The 24813-nt window shown below is 33.3% G+C and overlaps 1 protein-coding gene across 6 annotated transcripts in view; it reads left to right on the forward strand.

Moving 5' to 3' along the window:
- LOC149789623 (band 3 anion transport protein-like) overlaps positions 1-24813 on the forward strand; it is a 256790-nt gene that overhangs the window by 128359 nt on the left and 103618 nt on the right. Inside the window, exons 1-2 of one of the 6 annotated variants that reach the window (XM_089971656.1) lie at positions 1772-1858; positions 15618-15672. In XM_089971656.1, the coding sequence (XP_089827782.1) occupies positions 15637-15672 (36 nt within the window). In that variant the 5' untranslated portion in view covers positions 1772-1858; positions 15618-15636. Of the gene's footprint in view, positions 1-1771; positions 1859-9441; positions 9564-15187; positions 15341-15617; positions 15673-24813 lie in introns of those variants that run through there. The other 5 variants (XM_089971658.1, XM_089971655.1, XM_089971654.1 and 2 more) reach the window with 5 other exon arrangements.

Here is a 24813-nt window from a genome sequence, read left to right on the forward strand (position 1 = left end):
GTAGTAGCCTGCTGCCGAGCCCTGTAGCGTCATGGTCATGCATGATACACTAAAGTGGGTGGTATTATAGAAAGGTAGACAGATGTAGCTCTACAATGATACAAAATAATTTGGAATATCTAGTTGCACTACAAAATACAGATAGAAAAACCTCATTTTTTGGACCCGACTATTTTTAACGCAAAATTCGCCCGTGGTCGGAATCCCATTTTGTGTCGCATTTTAGACTTTTTGGTCTCAGATCTAAGGCAAACCGGTATGAACTGCAAACAGACAGATGAGCCTTTGCAAAAAGTAGGATAAGATGGGCATTTGGAATAAAGAGTGTTCTCCATACAAAATAATGGCTCCGTTTAGCAAAAAACCCATAACCCCACCCAAAACTCCAACTTTTACTGTTCTGCTCATGCGCGAGTCAAATAGCCAATGAAAAATGATGTTTCTAACACAACTAGGCAGTATGTTATTGAAAGATGACCGGGGATTTGGTGTTTTCAAGTCTATTCAGAAATAGCTTTCAAGATGTGTTTCCTACTTGATTTTCAGGCAAAAATGGCAAAAAGCTCAAGGGGTTAATGTGTTGACTGGAAGCCTTGAGCTTCTCTTGCCTGAGACAGCATCAGTCCTATGTACAAAGCTTTAAGTGCACAATTTCTGTTATTCCTGATGTGTTTCCATTGGCAATGGAATTTATTTTTGCATGTATACACCTTTGTTCCATTTTCAAAAAGGTTTTATTACAGAATAATATACACCTAAATTTTGTATTTCCTGCTGGGGTTGTGATGTGTTACTCTTATCCTTCCATCTGTATGCCAGTCAGTCATAAGTTGAAACAAGAAATTTTTTCCTTAACTGTGGGTGAACATATGGATTATTTTCCCAGAAAATAGGTCTTGTTACCCTGGAGAAGTAATATTATTGGGTTTTAAAACGCTTTACGGTTTGATGTATCCATGTGCCATTAAGTGAATGCAACCAGTTCAACAACTGTTAATCATTATGTGTAATTGTGTATGTAAAATTTTGAACACCGAGATCAAAAGATATTGAAATTTATTTATAGGCAGGTTATTTAAGAGATAGTGCTTTTGGAGTTAGAAAATGAAACTCATTGTGTGGGTTTTTAAATTCTACAGTAAAGGTTGACTACTGTGGCACAGCCATGGTCAGGCACGTTATTCCAATAGTCATAACACTTTATAAACTATTTAAGTTGCCGTGTCATAAAATACTCAAGCCAAATCTGGTTATTTAAGTCATATGTACTTTCCAGGCATAATAAAGTAGTTTTTTGGGTGTTACACCTGAATACCAGAATTGAGTTTCTTTTCATGATGTAACATGATCTTTTCTTTGTCTTGTGCCATTCTGTCACTTTTTTGATCCTCATTGTATCCAAAACAAGAGATACGTAAAGATGTAAAGAATATTGTAGGTCATTGTCCTGGGTCAGAAAATTGCATCTTCACAGAAGCACAGTTTTACATTTTTTTGGGAAGGTTTAAAGATGGTTGTACAAATAAAAGACAAGGAATATGTTCAGCATGATAGCATTTTACTTTGACTCTTCCTCACTTAATGTTTGATTAGCTATACCCAACTCACACAGATATTCATATGTAAGAAGAAAATGGCCTGCACACGATTAAGTCAGAAACTGGAGAAGCCATTTGAGATGACCTATTTATCTGAGCACGTTTACAGGTATATAACTTCAGAATCACCTGAATAAAAAGTAGATCAAAAGAAGGTAGCTATGCCATAACCTGTCAGCTCGGAATAAAGACACAGGCTTGGGAGAGAGGAACATCTTAGGGTGGCTATAGTGGGATTTGCTATTATTGTGATGTTAAAGGTGAGGCTTTAATTGAAGACACGTCCAAATCTAATCCTAGTTTCACTAAAATGCTCAATTTTTAAAAGTTTTTAAAAAATGAAAATTTGATTTTTTATTTCTTTGTAATTGATACTCTTGGTATTCTGGATTTTTGTAGAATGTTCATCAGTGTTTGTGGTTTTGGACTTAGAATATGACACTTTGATTGGTACATAAATTCATGGATGTGGCTTATTGTTTTCACAGTATGATCATATTCTTGGGTCATTATAGCCATGCTTTGTAGCTTTCATGAAAGACAAATGATGAATCCAAGAATATATAATTATCTTAAGATTAAATCTAAATTTTTAAAGAATTTTCACCAGTTAACTGTTTGATTTTAATTTCTGTACAAAATGATGCATTTCTAATATTGTTTTGTCTGCGATAAGTATAAACTGTGTGTCACTTTTCCTGTGGAAATGGTAATTACAACATGGTGGTGGTGATGATGTCACAGTAGTGAGCATGTTAAGATCTGGTGTTAAAAGTTTTTGAATATGACATTATCTTCTGCACAAGTTAAACAGTGCAACTGAAACTTCAGGATAATATTAACGTTGTTTTAAAGGTGTTTCCTGTGACATAATAATAATTCCAAGTATCTTACCTGTGGCATCATAACAATATTTGTAAGCAAGACAACACATTTCTAGGAACACTTGTTCAAAATATTTGTAAATCTTAAAATTGAAAGGCCCGCATTAAATAAATAAAAGGAAAAACTTATTTTCCATAAATGTAATAATGGTATTATAAAAGTTTTATTGAACTTTGAAGTGGTGTGCATTTAATCATCTGGAAACAAAATGTGCAGAATTATGTAAAGGTAGAAATAGTAACTTATTACAGTGTATTAATCATGGGAAAAAATGACACCTACACACACCATCACTGTACTGTTAGCGCCCTAGCGTACAAAGGTCAGGTCATGTAATTCCAGGTTGGATTGAACAACACAGTTCTGGAAAAAGAAGAAAATTATATACCTGGTAGTCTAGAGAATAAACAGTGAGTACGAGGCTTATTTTATCAGAAAATCGGATGGAATAATTCCTGATCATGAAACAGTGTCATGTAATTTTGAAAGCAAATTCTTTCGAAAAATTTATATATTAGTTAAAATTGAGAATGTTTTGTGCTAATTAAAAGGAATGCCATGCATGTTTGCTTTTTTCTTGGACTTTTGGGGCTTGAAATTTATCCATACGTGCGTAAAATGTGTATGGAAACATTGAAACTCGTTATTGCTGGACTTTATCATTGTGGGTTTCTCATTTATAAAGAAGCAGTGGTCTAATGTGACAGTCTCAGATTCCTGTAAATTCATTGTATCGAATAGAGTTTCATTCCCTGTTATTAACTTTTGTTTGATTAGAGTAATGTTTCTCCAGAGCCAGTTGATTCCATCTGTGATAGCCCTACTAGCCAATGGAAAAATCTGTGTTAAGTGACCCTTGGCACGATTCATATAAAATATATAGACATGAATATACAAGAAAATATGTACAAAATTCAGTTGAATCTGTCTTCAATTTATTGTAAATGATTTATTGTAAAATTACTACTGTTTTTGATGTAAAGAAATATTGCAACACCCAAAGACTACTCCTTATCATTACCCTGACCAGTCCACTACCAGATAAAACATGGGATGGGACCAACACAGTCCACTGCCAGATAAAACATGGGGCTTTTTTATTCTTTGTGATCTACGATATATTCGGCAATGAGCAAAATTTTCATTTCTGTAATAATCAACACTTGATGCTTTCAAATCTACACCATTTCCCTGTGCAAGCCAACCTGGAATCGGAAGTTCAGCCTGAGTGATAAGGGGCTATTACAAGCTAATTGTTTATTATAAGTCAGGGATCTATGCAGCAGTAGAAATTAGGTATCAATATCACTGGTCTGGCTATTTCTTCTAAAGTTTTCCCTCACTGTAAGGTCTTTTATTATAATGCCATTTCTGTGATTGGTGGATATGTTCATGTATTACTTTTCATTATGTAATAGTGAATCTCAATATTTATAATGTACTTCAATATTATAGTACAAGATGTACAGGTTATGTACATATTTAGTACTGGATTACTTCAATAACAGATGTAATTTTGTTGAATTTGATTATGCATAATTTTAAATGGTGATTATTTTCTTTATTTCGATTCTCATTCATCCATATTCCTTGGAAGGTCATTATATATATGCCCCTAGAAAAATGTGGCAATATCAATGTTAAAGTACTTGACCATTTTTGGACAGGGTCATCCTAAAAGTTTGTTGACAATTTTTGGAACATAGGAATAATTTGAAGAAATCAGGATACGGCTTGAAATATAAATTGTGATTTTTGTGTATTTGGTTGACTGTTTTACATAATGTTTTATGTCACACCACAATTATTGTAGGGACATGTTATTCTTGTCTGTTCATATGTATGTCTGGTCAAGTTTTTGGTTTAGATTAATTTGGATACTAAATTGTTTCATGAAATGGTATATTTTCTTTACTAGATATTAAATTTACTGCAAACAGCTGAAGATTTGGCAAAGAAAATGTGCAAGATTTTTGAGGTGTGAATTTTATTTGATTCACTGTTAAGCTTGAATGAATTTAGTGAACAATAAATTGATGATAGAATTTAGCTGAATGTGCCATGTGAATCTAAAATAACCACATTCACTAAAATCCTGTGTGAAAGTGTATAATCACATAGTCGTTTGCAAAACAAGTATTCAGCCATACCATATTTAGACTTATGTTCTAAAAAGGCAGACAGTGAAGATTTGCAAAATGAGCTCCCAATAAAAACTTAATAAATTGGGTATTTTACTCAGCAGTATGGAACTAAATGTTTGTTTTGAAATTCTATGGAGTGATTTTGTGAACACAGCAAAACACAAAACCTAGCTCCCCATTACTGAATCGTGATCATCAAGAGGCTAATCATGCCATTCTCAATGCTTCAAACCACTTAAGGACCAAGACTAGTTCTTGGCATGTTTGTTGTTCGTTTGAGTGTTCTCATGATTGAGTACATGCATTTCAAATGTGCATGGAACATGTGGAACTTGAATCAATATTATTGTTTGTATTGACTGAATGTGCCAACATACAATATGGACTTTTTTAAGGCAAAATTATATATACTGACAAATTAGGAATAAATAATTAAAATTAAATTGTTTTGCATAATTTTAATACATTTAGCAATTTCTTTTAAAAATTTGTTTTTAGTTGAATTGTCAGTATAAAATATTTAAAAACACATTTAAGGAAGCGTTTTTTGTAAAATATATCCATATTGTAATGCATCTCAAAATACCCTTACTGACTTCTTAATGCTCAGTTCAAATTTCACCATCACATGACAGGAATTAGAAGAGGAATTGAAATTATTTGTTTGACAAAGTTTAGCTATTCAAATTAGCCATATTGCTAGAACAGATCAAACACTGATCTTATAATGTACATGATCTAAGGTTTATTAAATCTTGCAAAATGTCCTGCTTTTTTGTATTTTCTTGCAAACTTGAATTACTTCATAATTGTATTTAATATCTGATAGTTGTCCTCATTTTCAGCTATTTTATCAAGGATATAATTTGTATTCACAAAGAACTTTGGTCAGTTGAAGATTGGAATTACTCAAGTTTCATAAAATTTAAAGAATTTTTTTTCTTCAAATAAGTAAACTCTGGTACAAAAACAGTTTTCCTCATAGGCTTTACCTCCTCCCAAACTCACTGGAGAGGATTTTTAGCTCACCTGGCTGCAAGTCCAGGTAAGTTCATGTTATCATCCTTTGTGATTATGACAGTATTCATCATGCAAAGTCCATCATCTGTCTTGCAGTGTCTGTCAGCTATTCAGAGTTGTTATTTACAACTTCTCAAGGGGCCCAAAGTGGTCAAGTGGTCTAAAGCAATCACCGTTATGGATCATAGCCATCTCACCTGTCTGCTTGGGTTCGAGTCTCAGGTTCTGCCAGCGTTGGTATGTGAGAAAGCTTGCCAGTAGCTTCTTGTGGGTTGGTGGTTCTTTCCAGGATTTTCCTGAGTTCTTCCTTAATGATATATACTGGCCACCATGTATAGCCTATCTTGTGCTGAAAAATGGTGTTAAACCCTACAACAACAACAACAACCTCACAAAAGCTGTTTGACAAGTTTTTCATAAGTTTAGATAAGCATATGGGCATCACGGCCTTTCAGAACTAATCAATGGATCTGTCATCTGATACAGCTGCCTTGCCAACAAAATAGAAAAGCCTTTAAATGATGTATTCTCAAAAACTGCTCAAGAGATTTGAATAAAATTAGTAAGCATGCATAAAGGTCTTCAAATTCTTTAAAAGATAAATATGGCCACCACTACTAAAAATAGAAAAGCCTTGGAACAACTTAAACCACTTAACAGAAAGCATTATGTACAAGTGTACAAAATTTGAATGATACACGTTAGTTCAATCTGTTTTTACACAAACACACAGTGACACATATACAGTAGCATATACAAGAACAGAATTTGCCCAAATTTTAATGAGAGGCATCTTCAGAAGTTCAAAAGAGGCAAATCTTCTGTCCAGTATGGCTGTTATTTTAAAAGAAGACCTTGTTCAGTGACCTCTGAAAAGAAAAGCCCAACAATATTTGATCATGTTTTGTAGAAATTTTGTGGAAGCACATTGGTTTGAAGGTCTTATTCTTTTAAATACAAATTATGTTGGTCTGTCATTAATAATGATAGTAGAGAAACTTATTGTAACCAATCAGCTTAATTTAAAAAATTTCTTCTTCCAAAAGCACCATACTAACCCACAGATTTCTTTGTAGATGTTTCTTGCATATGGCTTCTAAGGTAGTGTCATTGAATATAAATCTCATTGTCATTTCTAGGGTGAAATCTTCCACTTCCCTCCATTTAAGTAGAAAGGAAATTTTATGAACATAGGAGGGATTTAATGAAGAAAAAAAAAATGTGTAAATATGATGCATGATTAACTCTCATTCTGTCGTCTTTTTAGGACCGTGTTCATGGAAATCGGCATGTGCTTTTGGTTCTCATCACCAGTGGTACATGTACTTAAAGCCAATTATTACAAATAGTATAAGTGTTTAACTTAAGTCATTGGAGTAGTTTAGTATACATCTGATCAATTTTAAGTACATGACTACTAAGAGTTATTTCTGAACTGTTATTAACACTCACAAGTATTATAAACATTGATCCAAATATATATTTATATTTTGGAGATTTCTCAATCAGAATCACTCAAATAAGGAAGGACAGACATTTCTTTTGTTTGAGAGGAAAGGCACAGTAGCTGAGTACATCATTAGACCAATTCAAGGGTTGTGGTTTCGATATTGCCCCCAGCCAGCCCAAGTACTAGATACATAACTCACATTTTCTCACCATGATATAGCCAGTAATGTGTTAAAAGTACCATTTATAACTGTTTATAGTAATCATAATAGCAACCTGGATTCTAAATTAACTCATCCAGTTATTAACAAGTTCTTGTGCATTGGGTCATTTTTGGTACATTACCACTTGAGAGAGTACACAGGATACCCACTGAATTTGATGATTTGTCATCACATGATTTTAAGACATAATAACAGTATATACCAGTATACAAGTTGGATCCAGCTATAGACCCAGATCCTGATGTGTGGGTGCATTACACAGCAGTAGCTCAGCATTTTGTTGTTTTCAGTTATTTTCTGTTTGTATTTATATGCAAATATAGATCGGGGATGTTAGTTACCACTAGTCATGATATTTGGTTTTTACCAGAAATCCATAACAGTTCAAATTAATTAACCAGGATTTTTTTAATGCATCATCAATTCTTTGCAGTTTAGATTAATTTTCTCTTGATTTTTATTGTAACACCATCAATCCATTGCAGTTCAAATTAATTTTTACCGTGTTTTTTTTTTGTACATGAATTAATCGCAGTTCAAATTAACTTTCTGTTGATACTTTTGTCTACTGTTGATCCATTGCAGTTAAATTTCCCTTGAATTTCTTTTTTACAATATCAGTTAATAGCAGTTCAAATTAATTTTCCCTTGATTTTGTCTGCACATCATCTCAATCAGTTCAAATTAATTTTCCCTTGATTTTGTCTGCACATCATTTCAATCAGTTCAAATTAATTTTCCCTTGATTTTGTCTGTACATCATCATAATCAGTTTGAATTAATTTGCCCTTGATTTTGTCTGTACATCATCGTAATCAGTTTGAATTAATTTGCCCTTGATTTTTTGGGGGGTGCAGAGAACATCACATATTATGAATATATTGTAAATTTGTTCTTATCATTTGACAAATATAATTGATTTTTAAGACTTTTCACATAATAATAGTTAATAATTTCATAATAATAATAATAATAATAATAATAATAAAATATAATAATAATAATAATAATAATAATAATAATAGATTTCAAAAGGGTAAATCACAAATAACTGTTCTCCATCAGACCCTATTCTATGCAAAGTACAATTCAAATAACATGGCAGACATCTGTACAAACAATAGGTACATGTACAAATCCTCATGGCAGACATCTATGCAAACAATAGGTACATGCACAGATTAATCATATAATTCATTGTTGTTACTATTGCGTTATAACATGCATGCTAAAAAAAATAAAAAAAAATTGAAGGAATGTGAAATGAACTATGTGACGTAATATATTTCAATCCACCATTAAACAAAATCACATATACAACTAGAAACAAGTGTTGTGGGCATGTATCGTTGTTGACATATAGCTGTATATAAAATTAGTAAAACCTGTCTCAAAAGAACACTGCTATAATAAACTACCTGTCATGAGAGACCAGATTCTCAATTCATATATTTATTGAGTATATAGTGTTATGACATGTTAAGGGAGACCATTGGGTGGGTGGGGGTTAGAATTGGTGGTCTTTCTAGATGAATTCAACTATTCAACTGTAATAATTTGTAAACGAGTAATATTGAGGGCAATTCCCACTCTTTCTCTGTTTTTCTCTACAGCAAAACACACTTCAAATTTTTTTAGTGATTGGTCATTTAATTAGAAGCGGGTTGAAAAATGTTTTGACTCAGATCTCTAGCACCAAAAAAAATATTCCTGCTCTGATTAATTGGCGAAAAAAGAATAATCATTCTATTATTTAAAATAAAGAAATTATCTTCAGAATAAAGAATAAAATATACCCAGGCTTAAGACACACACCCCTCCCCAAAAAATCAAATGGTCAGTTCTACACTTGTTTAAACTTTCAGGAACATATACTTTCAAGGCTAACTCTTTTTACTCCAAGTTGACTCTTAGCACATTATTATTAAGATACATCAGGAGAGCAATAAATATAATTAAAAAATTCAAAATGCTGACTTTGCCACTATCTTGTACAGTAGTAAAATGTACTGAGGCCACATCCTGATCTCATGACGAAGTGGAACATGACCATGAATTACATATAGGTTTGTGGGTGTATTTATTGTCTGATTGCCTGCATAGTTTTCATGGTTAAGCTGTTTTACCAAGCCACAGTATAGTAATGATATTTAAGAAGGCATGTCTGCTATTTAATATGGCATGACTTACACTAGTTGATTTCACCACAGGTCACGTTCAGCAAGAAGTAATTATTTTTTTAGGTCAGTACTGTTTTTCTAATAGTTTTTTCATTGTTGACAGCATCTGTATCAGGTATAAAATTTAAACATGATTATTTGTAATTTTCAATATAAATTGATATATAACAAATAGCACTGAGGGTCCGAGGTAAGTACATGATCTGTAATACAATATATGTAACATCAGGTGTCATGACAGGATGTTTTGTAATATTTGGTCTCTCATCTTTATGAAAAGAAAAAGTAACTAACTGGACACTTAATTTGTTCATTGTTGAAAACAAAAATTTAATTTATGATCAACTGAAATAATGGGACCTTATTTATCGTACCTTATATACTGTTGCATCCAAGGGTGCCTACAGAATTTGTTTGGCTGGGAGGTGGCCTAGCTCTTATGTGTGGACACCCATGGTTGCATCAACTTATTTATCTCCCACCTAACCAATTTGGCAAGGTACAGTATATTAGTTTGTTCTGTGTGTATGTCTGGACATGTATGTACATTTCTGGTGTTAACTCCAAAACCATTCACGATATCTCCATAAAACGTACGTACGACCACTCTGGTGGCCTAGTGGTTAGAGCGTCCGCCTCAGATGTAGTAGGTCATGGGTTACATCCCCAGCCGAGTCATACCAAAGACTTAGAAAAATGGTACTATCAGCTGCCTTGCTTGCCGCTCAGCATTAAGAAGTTAGTGTTAGGACTGGTTGGCCTGGTGTCAGGATAATTTGACTGGGTGGGACATTATGCTACATGTCTGCGGCATGATGCCCCAGTGCTAGGCATCACTATAAACTGCCATACTGCAGACATCATAGCGATATGACGGAGAAATTGTTAAAGCTATGTAAAAATTCCAAATCACACACACATAAAACGTACATTTATTAGATCACTGATACAGATGTGTTTTGTATACATGTCTAGACATTAATGTTTCTGGAGCATGACTTCAAAATCATTGACCATGTCTCCATGAAAATTGGTACATATATTTGATCTGTGCTCAAGATGTGCCTTTGACAGCTCCGGTGGCCTAGTTGTCACAGTGTACACCTTGGATGCGGGAGATCATGGGTTCGAGCCATGTCTTTTATAGCTTGATCTTAGTTGCAACCTATTTTATATTACAGAGCTTTACATTTTACCATTATCTTTATTTTATTTATTTTAAGTACCTTGTCAAAATTTTATTCATCTTTACCTTGCATATATCTTATTTTACTTCACATTTACAAATATTTTGGAAGGATTTATCTTCCTAAATTCTTCAGTTTTAAAGTTTTTGAACTTTATTTTTAATTGGCACCAATATACCCATGTTTATGCTGAGGTTTAAAGCTGTTATGTACATATGTTTGTATCTACACTGAGTCCATAAGTTTATATGTTTTAGATATCCTAGTTCTAGGGAAATCACTGCTTTAGACAATTTTCTAAATGTCAATTGCTGCAATATTATAGGTCCCAAACCCTGTGAATTACTGTGATTGAAAGTGATTAACTTGAGTATTTTTTTTAATGGTATTAACAAGAGTTTCAGTATGAAATAAAGTATGAGAAGTTGGAATAGTAACAGGACGTTGGGGAAGGGGGCATAACCATCCTCTGGTGGTATAGAGGGCAGCACTGTTAGTGGAAAGCATGGGGATCTTTACATCCACATAAGGTGAAATGGTGTTGGTGTATTATAAACCACCAGTCCTTGGTGAAGAAATATACAATTTGATAGATAGCATTTTCTTGTATTATATGATTTTGAATGAAATTCATGTTGACTTGATCTTTATCACTTCCATCTTATTTAAAAGGAACAAATAAGTCATGCAGAATAATCAAGTTCATTGATAATGATATTGAACCATTGCATCATGTATATAATTCTTAAAATGAATATGATATCTCTTAATTACATTAAAAAATATCTCTAGTTAAAAAAGTTTTATAATGAAGCCTTGGAAATTGCAAGTTGTCACGTGAGAGAATAATAAGGAAAATTAACAATAAAAACAATCAACATAACAAGATTTATTGTGTGGTAGACAGAACCGTGAGCAGAAACTACTGCTTTATAATACTACATATGTGCAGAAAAGTGTTACAAATTGTAAAGGAATTACAGATTCTAATAGAATCAAAGAAAGTAGAATACAGTAAATATCTTATATAGGTCATAATGTGTGTATTGTATTCATTATGCATAATTTGTGTATTGTATTCATTATGCATAATTTGTGTTTGTCATGTCCATGTGTTGTGGTCAAACTGTTCATAAACTGTTTGCCTTTTTTATAATTACTGGCATCATCCATATATTTTGTACAGTTGATGTCAGCCAGCTAATCTCATGTTTCTGTTTTGTGTGATCTCATCCATATTGCAAGATTTATAGAACTTTGGGATAAATTGTTACAAACCATTGATTCTTTATTCAGCTGAAAGTCACAAATGTGCCTCGCTTTATTAGTAGTATGCAGTGACCACTCCTGCTAATGAGCAGATGGGTGGGCATGAGATGAAAGAGACTGAACATTTATGGCTCATGTGATTTAGATGGAAATGCAGTTTATGCAAGCGCCTTCAACCATTCCAAATTATACATAGCATGCACCTTCAGGGCATAGACCAGTGAAAGATTGGCTGATTCATTTTAAATCGAATATGCAATGCATTATAAAAAAAATTTAAAAAATTAACGTATTTTAAAATTCTGGAGTTGTAGGTGGAGATCTTTATAAAAAAATATATATTGAAAAATCATTAGCTGTTGACCGGTATTGAAATTCCTGCCAGTATACCATAATGCACCTATAATAAGGCTTTAACTGGTAAAAATGGCCAATTTTGACTTCTATATTTGGGCAAAATTTTGTTTAAGAATTAAAACATTTTGGTAAATTTTTATTGATGAATTAAACATTGGGGTAAATTTTTGCTCATGAATTGAAATATTTGAGTAAATTTTTCTTATGAATTGAATTTTTTTCTTCTGATGATATACCAGCCCATCTGTTTAGAATATTTTATATGTTAGTCCCTCAGAGATTATCAGAGGAGAAATATTGGTTGTGTAAGAGGTGACTAATGAAGGCAGGAGTCAAAATGACTGAATGGATAACATGCCATGACAGATGGAGTCAAGAGTCACAGTGAATGAATGGATAGTATGCCATGACTGGCAAGAGTCACAGTGAATGAATGGATAACATGCCATTACTAATGGAGGCAAGAGTCACAGTGGATTCATGGATAGCATGCCCTGACTAAAGGAGGCAGGAGCCACAGTGACTGAATGGATAACATGCCATGACTAATGGAGGCAAGAGTCAGAGTGACTTCATGGTTAGCATGCACTTTTGACCAACAGGATACAGGTTCAGATCATATCATTTGATTTGCCTTGGCTGCTATGGTGAATCCTTGGACAAGGCACTTAACTCCAGTTGCTTTAGCAATAAAATATTTCCTGTGTTGATGTTCACACCAAAGCAAATGAAACAAATCAGTTTCAGATGGTTGTCTTATAGGCTTAGTAAACAGTGTCTGGTCTAGAGATAAATAAGTGTGACAGTATAGGGTAATTAAATGCTGTGTACTTGTACACATCACTTTCACATTAATTTATTTAGTATTTGTACATTTACTAAAGATCTCTCAAATACCAGTCACCTTTCTCACTGACAAATGACAAGGAAAATTCCTCTTACAAAGGATGACCAAATGACATGCAAATAAATTTCCAGCAGTTTTTATTTTGGGCAGAGTTTATATGTTGTATTGAAGACTTATTGTTAGATTCTGTGTCATGTAAATTACAGCTGACAGACCAGGTGTAAATATAGCAGTCATTGTTTCAGCTGCACAAGTTTGTTGTTAATGTGGTTAACCCCAGCCACACAGTACATAAAATAGGAAATGACTTGTACTCTCTGTTTGGTGTCCTGTTTTACAAGTCATAAAATTATGTTTGTTCAGAATTTTACTTTCCACATATTCTGAACTTATTATTAAGTTATTCTTGGATAATAGGCTAAATAAATAATGTTGTGCACTACCATGAAATGTCATTGAATTGAGGACTTGCAAGGAAAACTCCCTGAATTTTGAAAAAGTTCATCTTGTTCTGGAAAAGTCCATCAATTTTTTAAAACAAGTCCTTGAAATTCTAACATCATAAATTTATGAAAGGGAATAGGTTAGAATTGAATAAAATATTACTTTTTAAATTCCAATATTTTTGTCTACATTGTGACATAATAATCATGTCTAGCACTGTATAGGGCATCATGCTGCAGACATGTTGCATTATATCACCCCCATCACATTACCCTGACACCTGGCCAACCAGTCCTAACACCTCTTATTGCTGAGCGCTAAGCGAGGCATCTGTTAGTACCATTTAAAAAGTCTTCGGTATGACTCAGCTGGGGTTTGTACCAGTGACCTGCTGCATCCGATGCTCTAATGATTAGGCCACTACGCCACCAGAGCGTTCCATACAAATAGTAGTAGCAAACATGTGTAAACATTATAGTTGAGTACATGATAACAAGGTTGTAAAAAGTAATAGTACTGTATTAAACAAAATCATACAGAAATGTAGATGTCCACCATGAAGCTTTATATAAGGAGGTATGGAATTCCATAGTTTGGCTCCAGAAAAAGCAAAACTGTTTTTATAAATCTCTATTTCACTCTGATGTCAGCATTGTGGCAGTTTACTGATGTCTAGCACTGGGACATCATGCCGCAGACATGTAGCATCATGTTTCCACCAAGCCACTTTATTCTGATGCCATGCCAAAAGGTTTTAACACTAATCACAGTGCTGAGCACCAAGCAAGGCAGCTGTTAGTACCATTTTTTAAAGTCTTTGGTATGACTCGGCCAGGGTTTGAGTCCATGATCTTCTGCATCCAAGACAAACCACATAGGCCACTGGAGCAGGTTTTAGACCATATTAATAGCGTTTTATATGGATTTTACCAGCAGTTGATTTGAATCACCACTAAGTAAAATTTGGTTATGTGGATTTTACCAGCAGTTGATTTGAATCACCACTAAGTAAGATTTGGTTATGTTGATTTTACCAACAGTTGATTTGAATCACCACTAAGTAAAATTTGGTTATATGGATTTTACCAGCAGTTGATTTGAATCACTACTAAGTAAAATTTGGTTATATGGATTTTACCAGCAGTTGATTTGAATCACCATTAAGTAAAATTTGGTTATATGGATTTTACCAATAGTTGATTTAAAGCACCACTAAGTAAAATTTGGCTTCTAGACAGTGATTAGCCTCTCAATTGACTTTTATCAGCAGTTAATTTGAAAAAAATATATATTTTGCAACTCCATACTGATCTAGTTTGCTTTGATGTCACAGAAAAGAATGTCACAGGGGCCACCTATTATTTGCCAAGATGACTTACAGTAAGTTTGTATTTGTTTATCTGTAGGATAATTAATGTTTAGAGTAGTAGCTGGAGGCTACTTTATACTTCCTAGAGGTGCGGTGTTTACCATGGTTACTTGCCTATAAGTCAGGTGTAAATTCAAACTGCATAGTCTCAGATCTGCCATTGCTTAATATGCCAGCAGATCTGTGTATATGTAGTTTGTTAGGAGTAATCAGTAGAATAAACAACAGAGACCTTGATCTGCTTGTGCATTATACAATTGCAGATGAGGGTCTGTGTTGTTTACTGTTGGACCCTACTTTGAAGCAAGTATATATGTGATTGGTGATTACATTCCAGTTATTGATTCATTTGTATGCAAAGTTTGAGGTAACAAAAATGGACCCATTTTTCTGTTTACATAGTTTGTGTATTTTCTGTTTGTCTTGTTTTTTTTATGTCATGTATATTAGGCAAGACATGGTTGTTAATTTTATAACGTTCAAGTAAACATAAATGACGTGACTGTTAATGCAGTCCATTTGATTGCTCCACTTCTTCTGTGTTACTTAGCCTGTTGTGCCCAACTTTGCAATAGTGTCCAGATTTGATGTCAGTGGTTTATTCATTGGCTCTTTAATGATGATGATATTGTTTCACTTTTTAGGTTGAAGAAGAAGAGTGAAATGTCATTCATAAGTTGGATTGATTCAGATGAGCAGGTAAGTAACCAATTAAGTTTTATTTTAATACATTTTAGAAAAGCAAGTATATAAAATATAGGTAATTCTGTATTCAAGTTTTATGATCAGTGAATTATTTTAAAACATTGTGATGTTCACTTAATATATTTGGCATCTACAAATGACAACAGAACATTTTTAAATTGATGTTTGTGTGTGTGTGTGTGTGTGCTCTGAATCACAATGAGAACATCTTGGACTATTGTGTTGTATGAAAATCTGATTTAAAATTAACATTCTTTCTGAGCAGTTGCTTGCATTTAACTTGATTTTTAAGTTTATGGTTGAATTTGTTTTTAGCTGCCCTTTGATGAACCTTTGCATGCTCATATTTGAGTACATTTTTCTGACCTTGGGATTTTCATGGTTTCTGCATCCAGGCCTGAAATTTGTCATCAGGTCTTAAAGTAACAGAATATTTGCTGGCTGAACTTGTCAGTCACATGATTTCTGTTTCCTCACATGTCTGAAATCCAGGTTTTGTTCCTTTTGGTAGCATCTAGGCCAGATCTTGCATAAACTATCACTTATCTCACAATTGTATATGATTTATGTGGTTGAAGAGTTTCTTCATAAAAGGCTGTAAAACATGGTGCAATGTATGATTTTTAAAAGCTGTTTAAAAACTAGGCAGGAATCTGCAGCTCTGCAGGAATTGTGGTACTTTTTGATACCCTTCAGAAGTAGATTAATGACAACAGATGTAATATCTTAGGCAAAACTATTTATTACATTTTGAATGAAAGTGAGATGTCAGGGGTGATTGCCTAATGGTGGATGTTAAATTAAGTGTTAATAGGTGAAGATGTGATAGATATGGAGTATGGATTGATGTTGGATTAGACAGATGATGCAAACAACTTTTCATGAATGAGATTATAATTGTGACAGATAAAGGACATTGACAGTGATCAAAATTGTAGTTGCAACTCGTAAAAGTTTATTACTCAGTTTGTTTTTTATTTGTCAAAATTTTAGTTATAAATGAAAAAAGTTTTGTGCTCATAATTTTGATGATGTGCCCTGTCTAAAGGGAAAATGCACAGAGATCAAAGTATTGCATCTTTTAATAGAGAAAAATGCACAGATCTCGCATCTTTTAATAGAGAAAAATGCACAGATCTCAAAGTATTAATTGTATCTCTTAATAGAGAAAATGCACAAAGTATTAATTGTAACTTGATAGAGAAATGCACAGAGATCAAAATATTAATGGTAACTCATAATAGAGAAAATGCACAGAGATCAAAGCATTAATTGTAACTCGATAGAGAAATGCACAGAGATCAAAGTATTAATTGTAACTCTTAATAGTGAAAATGCACAGAGATCAAAGTATTAATTATAACTCTTAATAGAGAAAATGCACAGATCTCAAAGTATTAATTGTATCTCTTGATAGAGAAAATGCACAGAGATCAAAGTATTAATTGTAACTCGATAGAGAAATGCACAGAGATCAAAGTATTAATTGTAACTCTTAATAGTGAAAATGCACAGAGATCAAAGTATTAATTGTAACTCGATAGAGAAATGCACAGAGATCAAAGTATTAATTGTAACTCTTAATAGAGAAAATGAACAGATCTCAAAGTATTAATTGTAACTCAGTAGAGAAAATGTAGAGATGAAAGTATTAATTGTAAATCTGAAAAGTTCTACTCAGAATGTTGGTGACTTGTGTTCTAATAATAGTTGCATGAAAATGTTAAACTTTATTTGAAACAAGAATGAAAAATAATCATTAGAAAGAGGGATTTCAGGAAACCAATATTGTCCTAGTACAAGATGTGGATCTGGGTACAAGTAGCTGGTTTAAAATATGGTTATGCAGAGCTCTGTCTTAATTGGAAATTTTGTGGCCTATTTTTGCCATTTGCAAGGCAAGATGGACAAACCTTTCGAAATGTCTTCTTCCCCAAAACAGCTAAATAGAATTGGGCCAAATTTTACAGAAAGCTTTATTGAATAAAGACCATTAAAAATTACATCGATGTGACCAATTTAACATGTACCATCAGTTAATAGTGACTATGACTTAAAATATACGAATGTTTTAATAATGCCTCAAAAACTGCAAATGTGATAAAATGTATTCTGGACTAAATGACTTTCAGGATGTTTCATATATTCTGGACAAAAGGACTTTAAGGTTGTTAAATGCAAATGATGCTGATCCTCTATAATGTATGGCCACCATTTCTAAAAAAAAAAAAATAGAACATTAAATGGCTTTTAAAAAAATTGAACAGAATTTACTTAAGATTGTTGTCAGAATGCACTTGGAATTTCCATATGGCCTACAGAGTAATATGACTGCTGTTACTAGAAATGTGGACCTTATCTACCTACCACTTGAAAATTTTGACACAATTTCATGGAAGGCATAATGGTTTGAATTAGGCTGTTTAATTTTACAAGGATAATGCTGTTCTGCCATCGCTAAAGAAAGTATGAGTTGCAAAAACATTTTTTATAAAAAGTTTAGAAAAAGAAACTTTATTAAAAGGAGTCTACTAACCTCCATTTCTTGGCTAACAACAGTTATTATTGACTTTACTTCTAGGTACATGAAGGTATCAGCCAGGTGAATGATTTTGTTATCAAAATTTAATTAAAACTGATATGCCTCATAGTTAGGGCAAGGACCATGACAGGAGGAAATGAGGAACACTTATCATACAGTCATAAGATGGGTCACTGCCAGAAACTTACATGCTTATCTGACCCATTTCTGTAGCATTGTTTTATTTTTCCAGTTAGGTAGTAGTCCTGTCCCATGGAGATACAAGCACCCTGACAGATATCCTGTTATCTAACCTCATACACTCACTCCCTTAACATAAAAATTAGGTTACCAAACTTGGGGCTAAAAATAAACTTCTGTTTGTTCTGATGAGTTTTGAATGACTGGGTATCTGAGAAGTGACATCTGTTGATATAAATAAATAAAAATAGCCGTATCACCAATTTGTCTCCAGCAGAACAAGTAGCAATATTATTTTTTAAAAAGTTGTTAAAACCCATTTATATGAATATTATGAAAGAGTCCCTATAATGAGCCCACTGGTTGTCATGAGATGTGTAGTAAACAAGGTCATTTGCTCAGTTATTAGAGTTTGTTTTTTAAATTGCCAATGATTTAACATGAAGCTACGTTGGCATAGAAAACAATGTAATATAAGCTACTTTTCTGTGGTGCAGTTTGAGTCTTTGTATACCTTTCCTTTTCAGGTTAAAAACAGGATGATCAACTGAAAAAAATTGAAAGTGTTATGTTGTGTGCATTGTAAATCTTTTGCTCCCCTAAAATACTTCTCCTTTTCTTGCCAAGATGATTTGGTCATAATGGTGGAGAGGGTGGGGATTTAATTGGGTGTGGCTGAAGTTGAACATGCCTGGTCACCCGAAATGAAAGGAAATGAGCTAAAATGGACAAAGGTCCACTAGAAACGAATTAAAATGAACCTGAGTGAATGATTTGTGACAAAACTAGATGTAAACAAACCAGAACTGATATCAAAATGACAAAAAGTATTTCAGAAAATAGGATTTTAAGTGTATACATACAGTACTTTTGTAATAGTCGCTATGTTATTGTAAGGCATTGAGAAACTGAGTCAGCTATTACTGTAATGTAGTTGAATATGAAAATAATTTTGTTGGGCCACAAAGCAATGTTTGCTGGAGGAGGAGGCCATTGAAATTGAAAATCATTTTGCATATAAAATCATCCAAACTGTCGATGACAGTTACTTGTCCACGTGCATCTTAGAAAGTAAAAAAAAAAATTCTTTTTTGACATATTTGTGAATTTTAACATTTCAACCATGCCCAATACGTACATCGTATGAAATAAATTATTATAAAGATTGCTCAGTTGAATTACATTTCTCTTGGTAAGATTGCATGTGAGAACTTTATTATAATAAACAAGGCTGACAAGATTACATGTGAGAACATTATTATAATAAACAAAGCTGTCAAGATTGCATGTGAGAACATTATTTTAATAAACAAGGCAGACAAGATTGCATGTGAGAATATAATTATAATAAACAAAGCTGACAAGATTGCATATGGTAACATTATTATAATAAACAAGGCTATCAAAATGGCATGTGAGAACATTATCATAATAAACAAAGCTGATAATTCAATCTTCTGTCACAGACAGAAGTGAGTTACTGTGCTGAATAGATGAATAATAATATTTTTGTTGTAAGGTTTAACGCCATTTTTCAGCACACAATAGGCTATACATGGCGGCCAGTGTTAATGGTGGAGAAGTAACCTGGGAAAACCCCGGAAATAACCACCGACCCACGAGAAGCTACTTGCAAGCTTTCTCACATACCCACTTTGGTCGAATCTGAGACTGGAACCCATGCCGAAAGAGGTGAAATGGCGGTGATCCATAATGAAGAGCACTTTGGACCACTCGGCCACTCGGGGGTCCCCAATATTTGTGTTTTACAGAGGGTAACTAATTTAGTTGTAATACAATGTATATTCTCACTTTGAAGTCATAATCCAACTGCAAACTACACAGACCCAGATTTGTCATCGCTAGATGCGCCTGCAGATCTGGGTTTATGCACTTTATTAGAAGTAATCACTAGAACAAACAACTCGTACCATTATGTGATGTCATATCAGGGTCATTGTTGTTAACAGTGGATTTGACTTGTAAACAAGTACATATGGTTCTGCGTTCAGAGATCCTCAGGATGAACAAACTACTGAAAATAAATACCAAAATAAAAAATACAATTATAATGGATGCCTAAATGCATGTAAATTATAGCATTATAGATTCACAAAACAAAGAATTGTTAAAATGCTAGTGAAGATAGTTTTTTTTATGCAGTCTAAGCTGGTGTGGGTGGAGTACACAGTTCCAATATTGATCACTACCTTGAACCAAAGAGACATGGAAAAATAGTGTTAGAATCAGATTATTTTTATTTTTAAAAAATTTGCCTAATGGATGAAAGTTGACAAAACCAAAAATGATTTTCATTGTCCTGACAATTTTTGAGGATTTGAGTTGTCATGCCCCTAGTTTTCAAGTCTCATGAATGATATTTGTTTTTCTTCTGAATGCTTTCATTTTTCAGGAAATCCCTAAATGGGAATGATCTGTTCCAGGTCATGAAAAAATCGGTGTTTGTTTTCTTACATGTTTTTAATGAAACATAATGGTAACAGTTTGTTATCTAATAAGCAGTAGAAAAATGTCATCAGAGTTTAGGCTGGATTACAAGTTGTATTGTCCATGTTATTTTGTTCATTAGTTGTTTGTGGGAAGATGGGTTGTACTTCTTGGCTCTTAACAGTGACACTGTAAGGTCATAGGCTATCATAGTTTGAAGTTCAAACACTCTAGGTCCTGGATACAGATTTTGCAAGATTTTTTTATCGTACTTGTTTTCTATCGTGTTTACTTCTGCTTTAGAAGTAGCATAAACCACAGTAGTCATCAGTTTGCAGATTTTATCACAAACATTACAGGTATTATCAAGTTTGTGGGTTTTAAGTGGATTCAGATTTTTTTAAAAGAGTTTTGTTGTCATTTTGAATTTAATTGAAATTCATTGTACCTGAATGAATTTTCAAAGCAAGATAAATATTTTGTGCAGTTCTCCATTTTTTCATTTTAAGAACTTAACTTTTCATTAGCACCATATAGCCAATATTGTGCTGATGTGCCATGAAATGCCAGTCTATACATTCCAACATTGAATTGCCTTTGGCCAATAATTAAGATCTTGCTGGATAGATTCTAATTAGATTGTGAAGTTAATGTGCTTATGGATAATACTAGATTAAGTGAAAAATAAAGTTGTGAGAACAGAGAAAGACATTACCTTGCACTCCTGTTCAGTAAAATTAATTTAGCATGCAATGATTATTTAGATTTTTTGATTGTGGGTTTGGATTAAATGAGTGGTGAATGGCTTGAAATTTTTTGTGGTAACTCAGAACCCCAGACCCTTAAAACACTAGGCCACAGTATGGAACTATAGGTCGTAAAACATGCAGCAGTATAACAGATTTTGTTCTTGTGTGGTCCAAGGTTTCCGTTTTTGAGCCATTATGCATTAGGTGCAGCGGCCTATCCAATTTCACTTGTCAGGTGCTAGGGTCAGCAGCGGCCCATCCAAGGTTATTGGGCTGTCCATTTTTGGCCTCATCTGAAACCACCTGGGGCTTAAATATTGAATGTCAGAGGGAAAGATAACTGTTTCCACAAATTAACGTTTTTTTATTCTACAAACATCATTTGATTTAGGAAGTATACTTTATTTCATTTGTTTTGACCAAGTCAAGTTAGTGATCTCATTTAATTAAAACACCCCAGAGAATGTAAGGCTCTTTATGATTTGTTTCATGTTGGCATTTTCTGATTGGCATAATGTGAATCACTTTCTGATTGGTTTATTGTTAGGCATTTTCTGATTGGTTAAAGTCCAAATTTGTAGCAATAAAATCGACAGCCAGAAATTTTGACACCATTTCTTTTCTTCAGACTTTTCCTATTGTATGGTGATATGGATATAACATGTTAAGTTTTTTAAAATTATGTTTTTAAAAACAAAATTGTCCCAAGTGTTTTAGTATAGAGGTAAATTTAGTGTTCAGATTTGTTTCCATTTATCAGTGGTTATAGTGTCACATATTTTCATTTCATCAACTCTTCTATCATATCACTGATAAAACTGCCAACAAAATGAATCAGCAAATCTGCAGATATTGTCATTTATACTTGCTTGTTGAGTCCAGCTGTAAACCACAAAATGATATACCAGTAGTTTCTTAGTAGTAATCAGTAGAACAAACATGTAATATGATCTGTCAATGTATTACATGATAGCAGATCAGTTTTTGTGTTGTTTGCTGTTGGACTTTTAAGCAGATATATATGGTAAACAAATGCAGATCAGTTTTTCTGTTGTTTGCTGTTGCACTTTTAAGCACGTATATATGGTACACAAGTACAGGTCAGTTTTTGTGTTGTTTGCTGTTGGACTTTTAAGCAGGTATATATGGTACACAAATGAAGATCAGTTTTTGTGTTTGCTGTTGCACTTTTAAGCAGGTATATATGGTACACAGGTACAGGTCTTTTTTTGTGTTTTTGCTGCTAGACTTTTCAGTAAGTACATATGGTAGACAACAAGCACACAGTTTTCCCTTTACCCTCATTTGCACTTCAGAGTCATCATAATTTTAATTTGACCTCCAGTTTTGATACCAAAGTTTGTTTTTTACTCAGTCTGACCCCCAGTTTTGATACCAAGGAGATTTTTTATTCTCAGTCATGCACCCCCTAGGGGATACACTGCAAGTACAGTTTCCACCTTAATAATATTACAGTTTGGGTGTTAATATTACAGTGAAGATAGATATACCTTTCTTTGACTGGTACATCAATCATAAAAAGTACCAAAGTACTTGTAGGTGTGCTTGCACTTAAATACCATGTTTGAGGACATTTCTGGGTCATGATTTTTTCATTTATTGCCCTTTTTGAAAAATTAGCTTCTTTTTCTTAATGGATTTTGCAGATTTCTGTTAACACATCATAGCAAGGATGAAATTTTGTCATTTGTGATCAAAGTTAAAATTTATTTACAAATTAAACCATGTATAAATTTACTTGTACAGTTAACTTGGACATGTTAATCTGTATTTTAAAACATGTGTAAGTAGGTGATATGTAGGTGAGGGACATTATTTAAACATCATATTTGCAATCAAAGCAGTTTTGCTAGTTGTCATTGTGTACACAAAATATTAAAACTTGTTTTTAATACCAGATGAATGTTGTACTATGCTTCTGGTTTATTTGTTTGTCAAATATTTGGTACCTGGCTCTGTTAGAACACCACAACCTCATGGATGCGTACTCAGTGTTAAGAAATTTGCACCCATATGAACTGTTTGTTAACTTGAGATTGGCATGCATGCACACCTCTTGCTCAATAAGTCTTCTCAGTGGGGTCCATACACATAAACCACAGTATAAGCAAGAGTACAAGATAGCAAGAGAAACATTTTTTTTTAAAGTATTGTTTTTTTTTGTTTTGGGGTGTGTGTGCACAGTACTAGCGTCTTTTGTGATACATCATAAATCTCCTGTCTTACACAGATAAATTTGTAGTGGATTTTAATATTATTTTGTTGTTACAATAAAAATGTTATTAAATTGATGAAAAAATATAAACCAAGTTGAGACGCAGTATTAACAAATTTGTGCATCAGTAAAGTTGGAGTTGCCTCCTTTCAAAATTGGAACTGAGAACTAAGTGGAAATTAACTTTTTCTTTCTTACCTTTAGTGATGCAGTTGTTGCTAGCAATGGTGACAATTCAGTATTTAAATTATTTTGCAAGCCTGCAAAATTGACAATAGCTCTTCCATGGAATGCATGTATAGTATCCTGTTTAAGGGATACATTATTGAATATTGCTAAAAAAAATTTTGATATAGTTAATCACGAATCTTATTTATATCCTTTTTAAATAATTTTGTTGCAAAGCTACCTTTCATATTTTTTTTAATGTTTTTTTTTGTTCAGAAAGGTTTATTGACTTCAGCTAATCTTTACCTTTAGCATTTTCCACCTTACTGGTCATAAACCAGAAGAGCTAATAGGATGGCCTCTTGTCTTATGTCCGTCATCCAGTTCTTCTACTTGGAGGATTGCCATGTAAATTTACACACACATTGGTATAAAGTCTATTTGGTCATTGTTGAAAATGAAGCCACTTAGAGATTCAATCAGGCTGCCACAGTGGCCATGTTGAAAATACGGTTATTGCTACTGAATGGATGGTCATATCAGCATGAGTTTTGCCAAAAGACATTTTTAAATGTCTGGTTGGGCCTAAGTGAGTATGGGTATCCACCTTGAAAATCTTGTGATTGTTACTCCTTGAGAATGGAAAGTCATATTGACATGTGGTTCTTACCAGAAGAACATAAATGTATTGAAGAATTGTTTCATCTTTGTGCCAATCTGACATTGAGAGTGGCCACCATGGTAGCCATCTTGAAAATCTTGTTATTGCTATTCCATTTGAAAGGAAAGTTCTGTCAGGATTAGGTTTCCAC

The sequence above is a fragment of the Sinohyriopsis cumingii genome, chromosome 10 (assembly GCF_028554795.1).
Source record: "Sinohyriopsis cumingii isolate HCF-2022 chromosome 10, ASM2855479v2, whole genome shotgun sequence".
Taxonomy (NCBI): Eukaryota; Metazoa; Mollusca; class Bivalvia; order Unionida; family Unionidae; genus Sinohyriopsis; species Sinohyriopsis cumingii.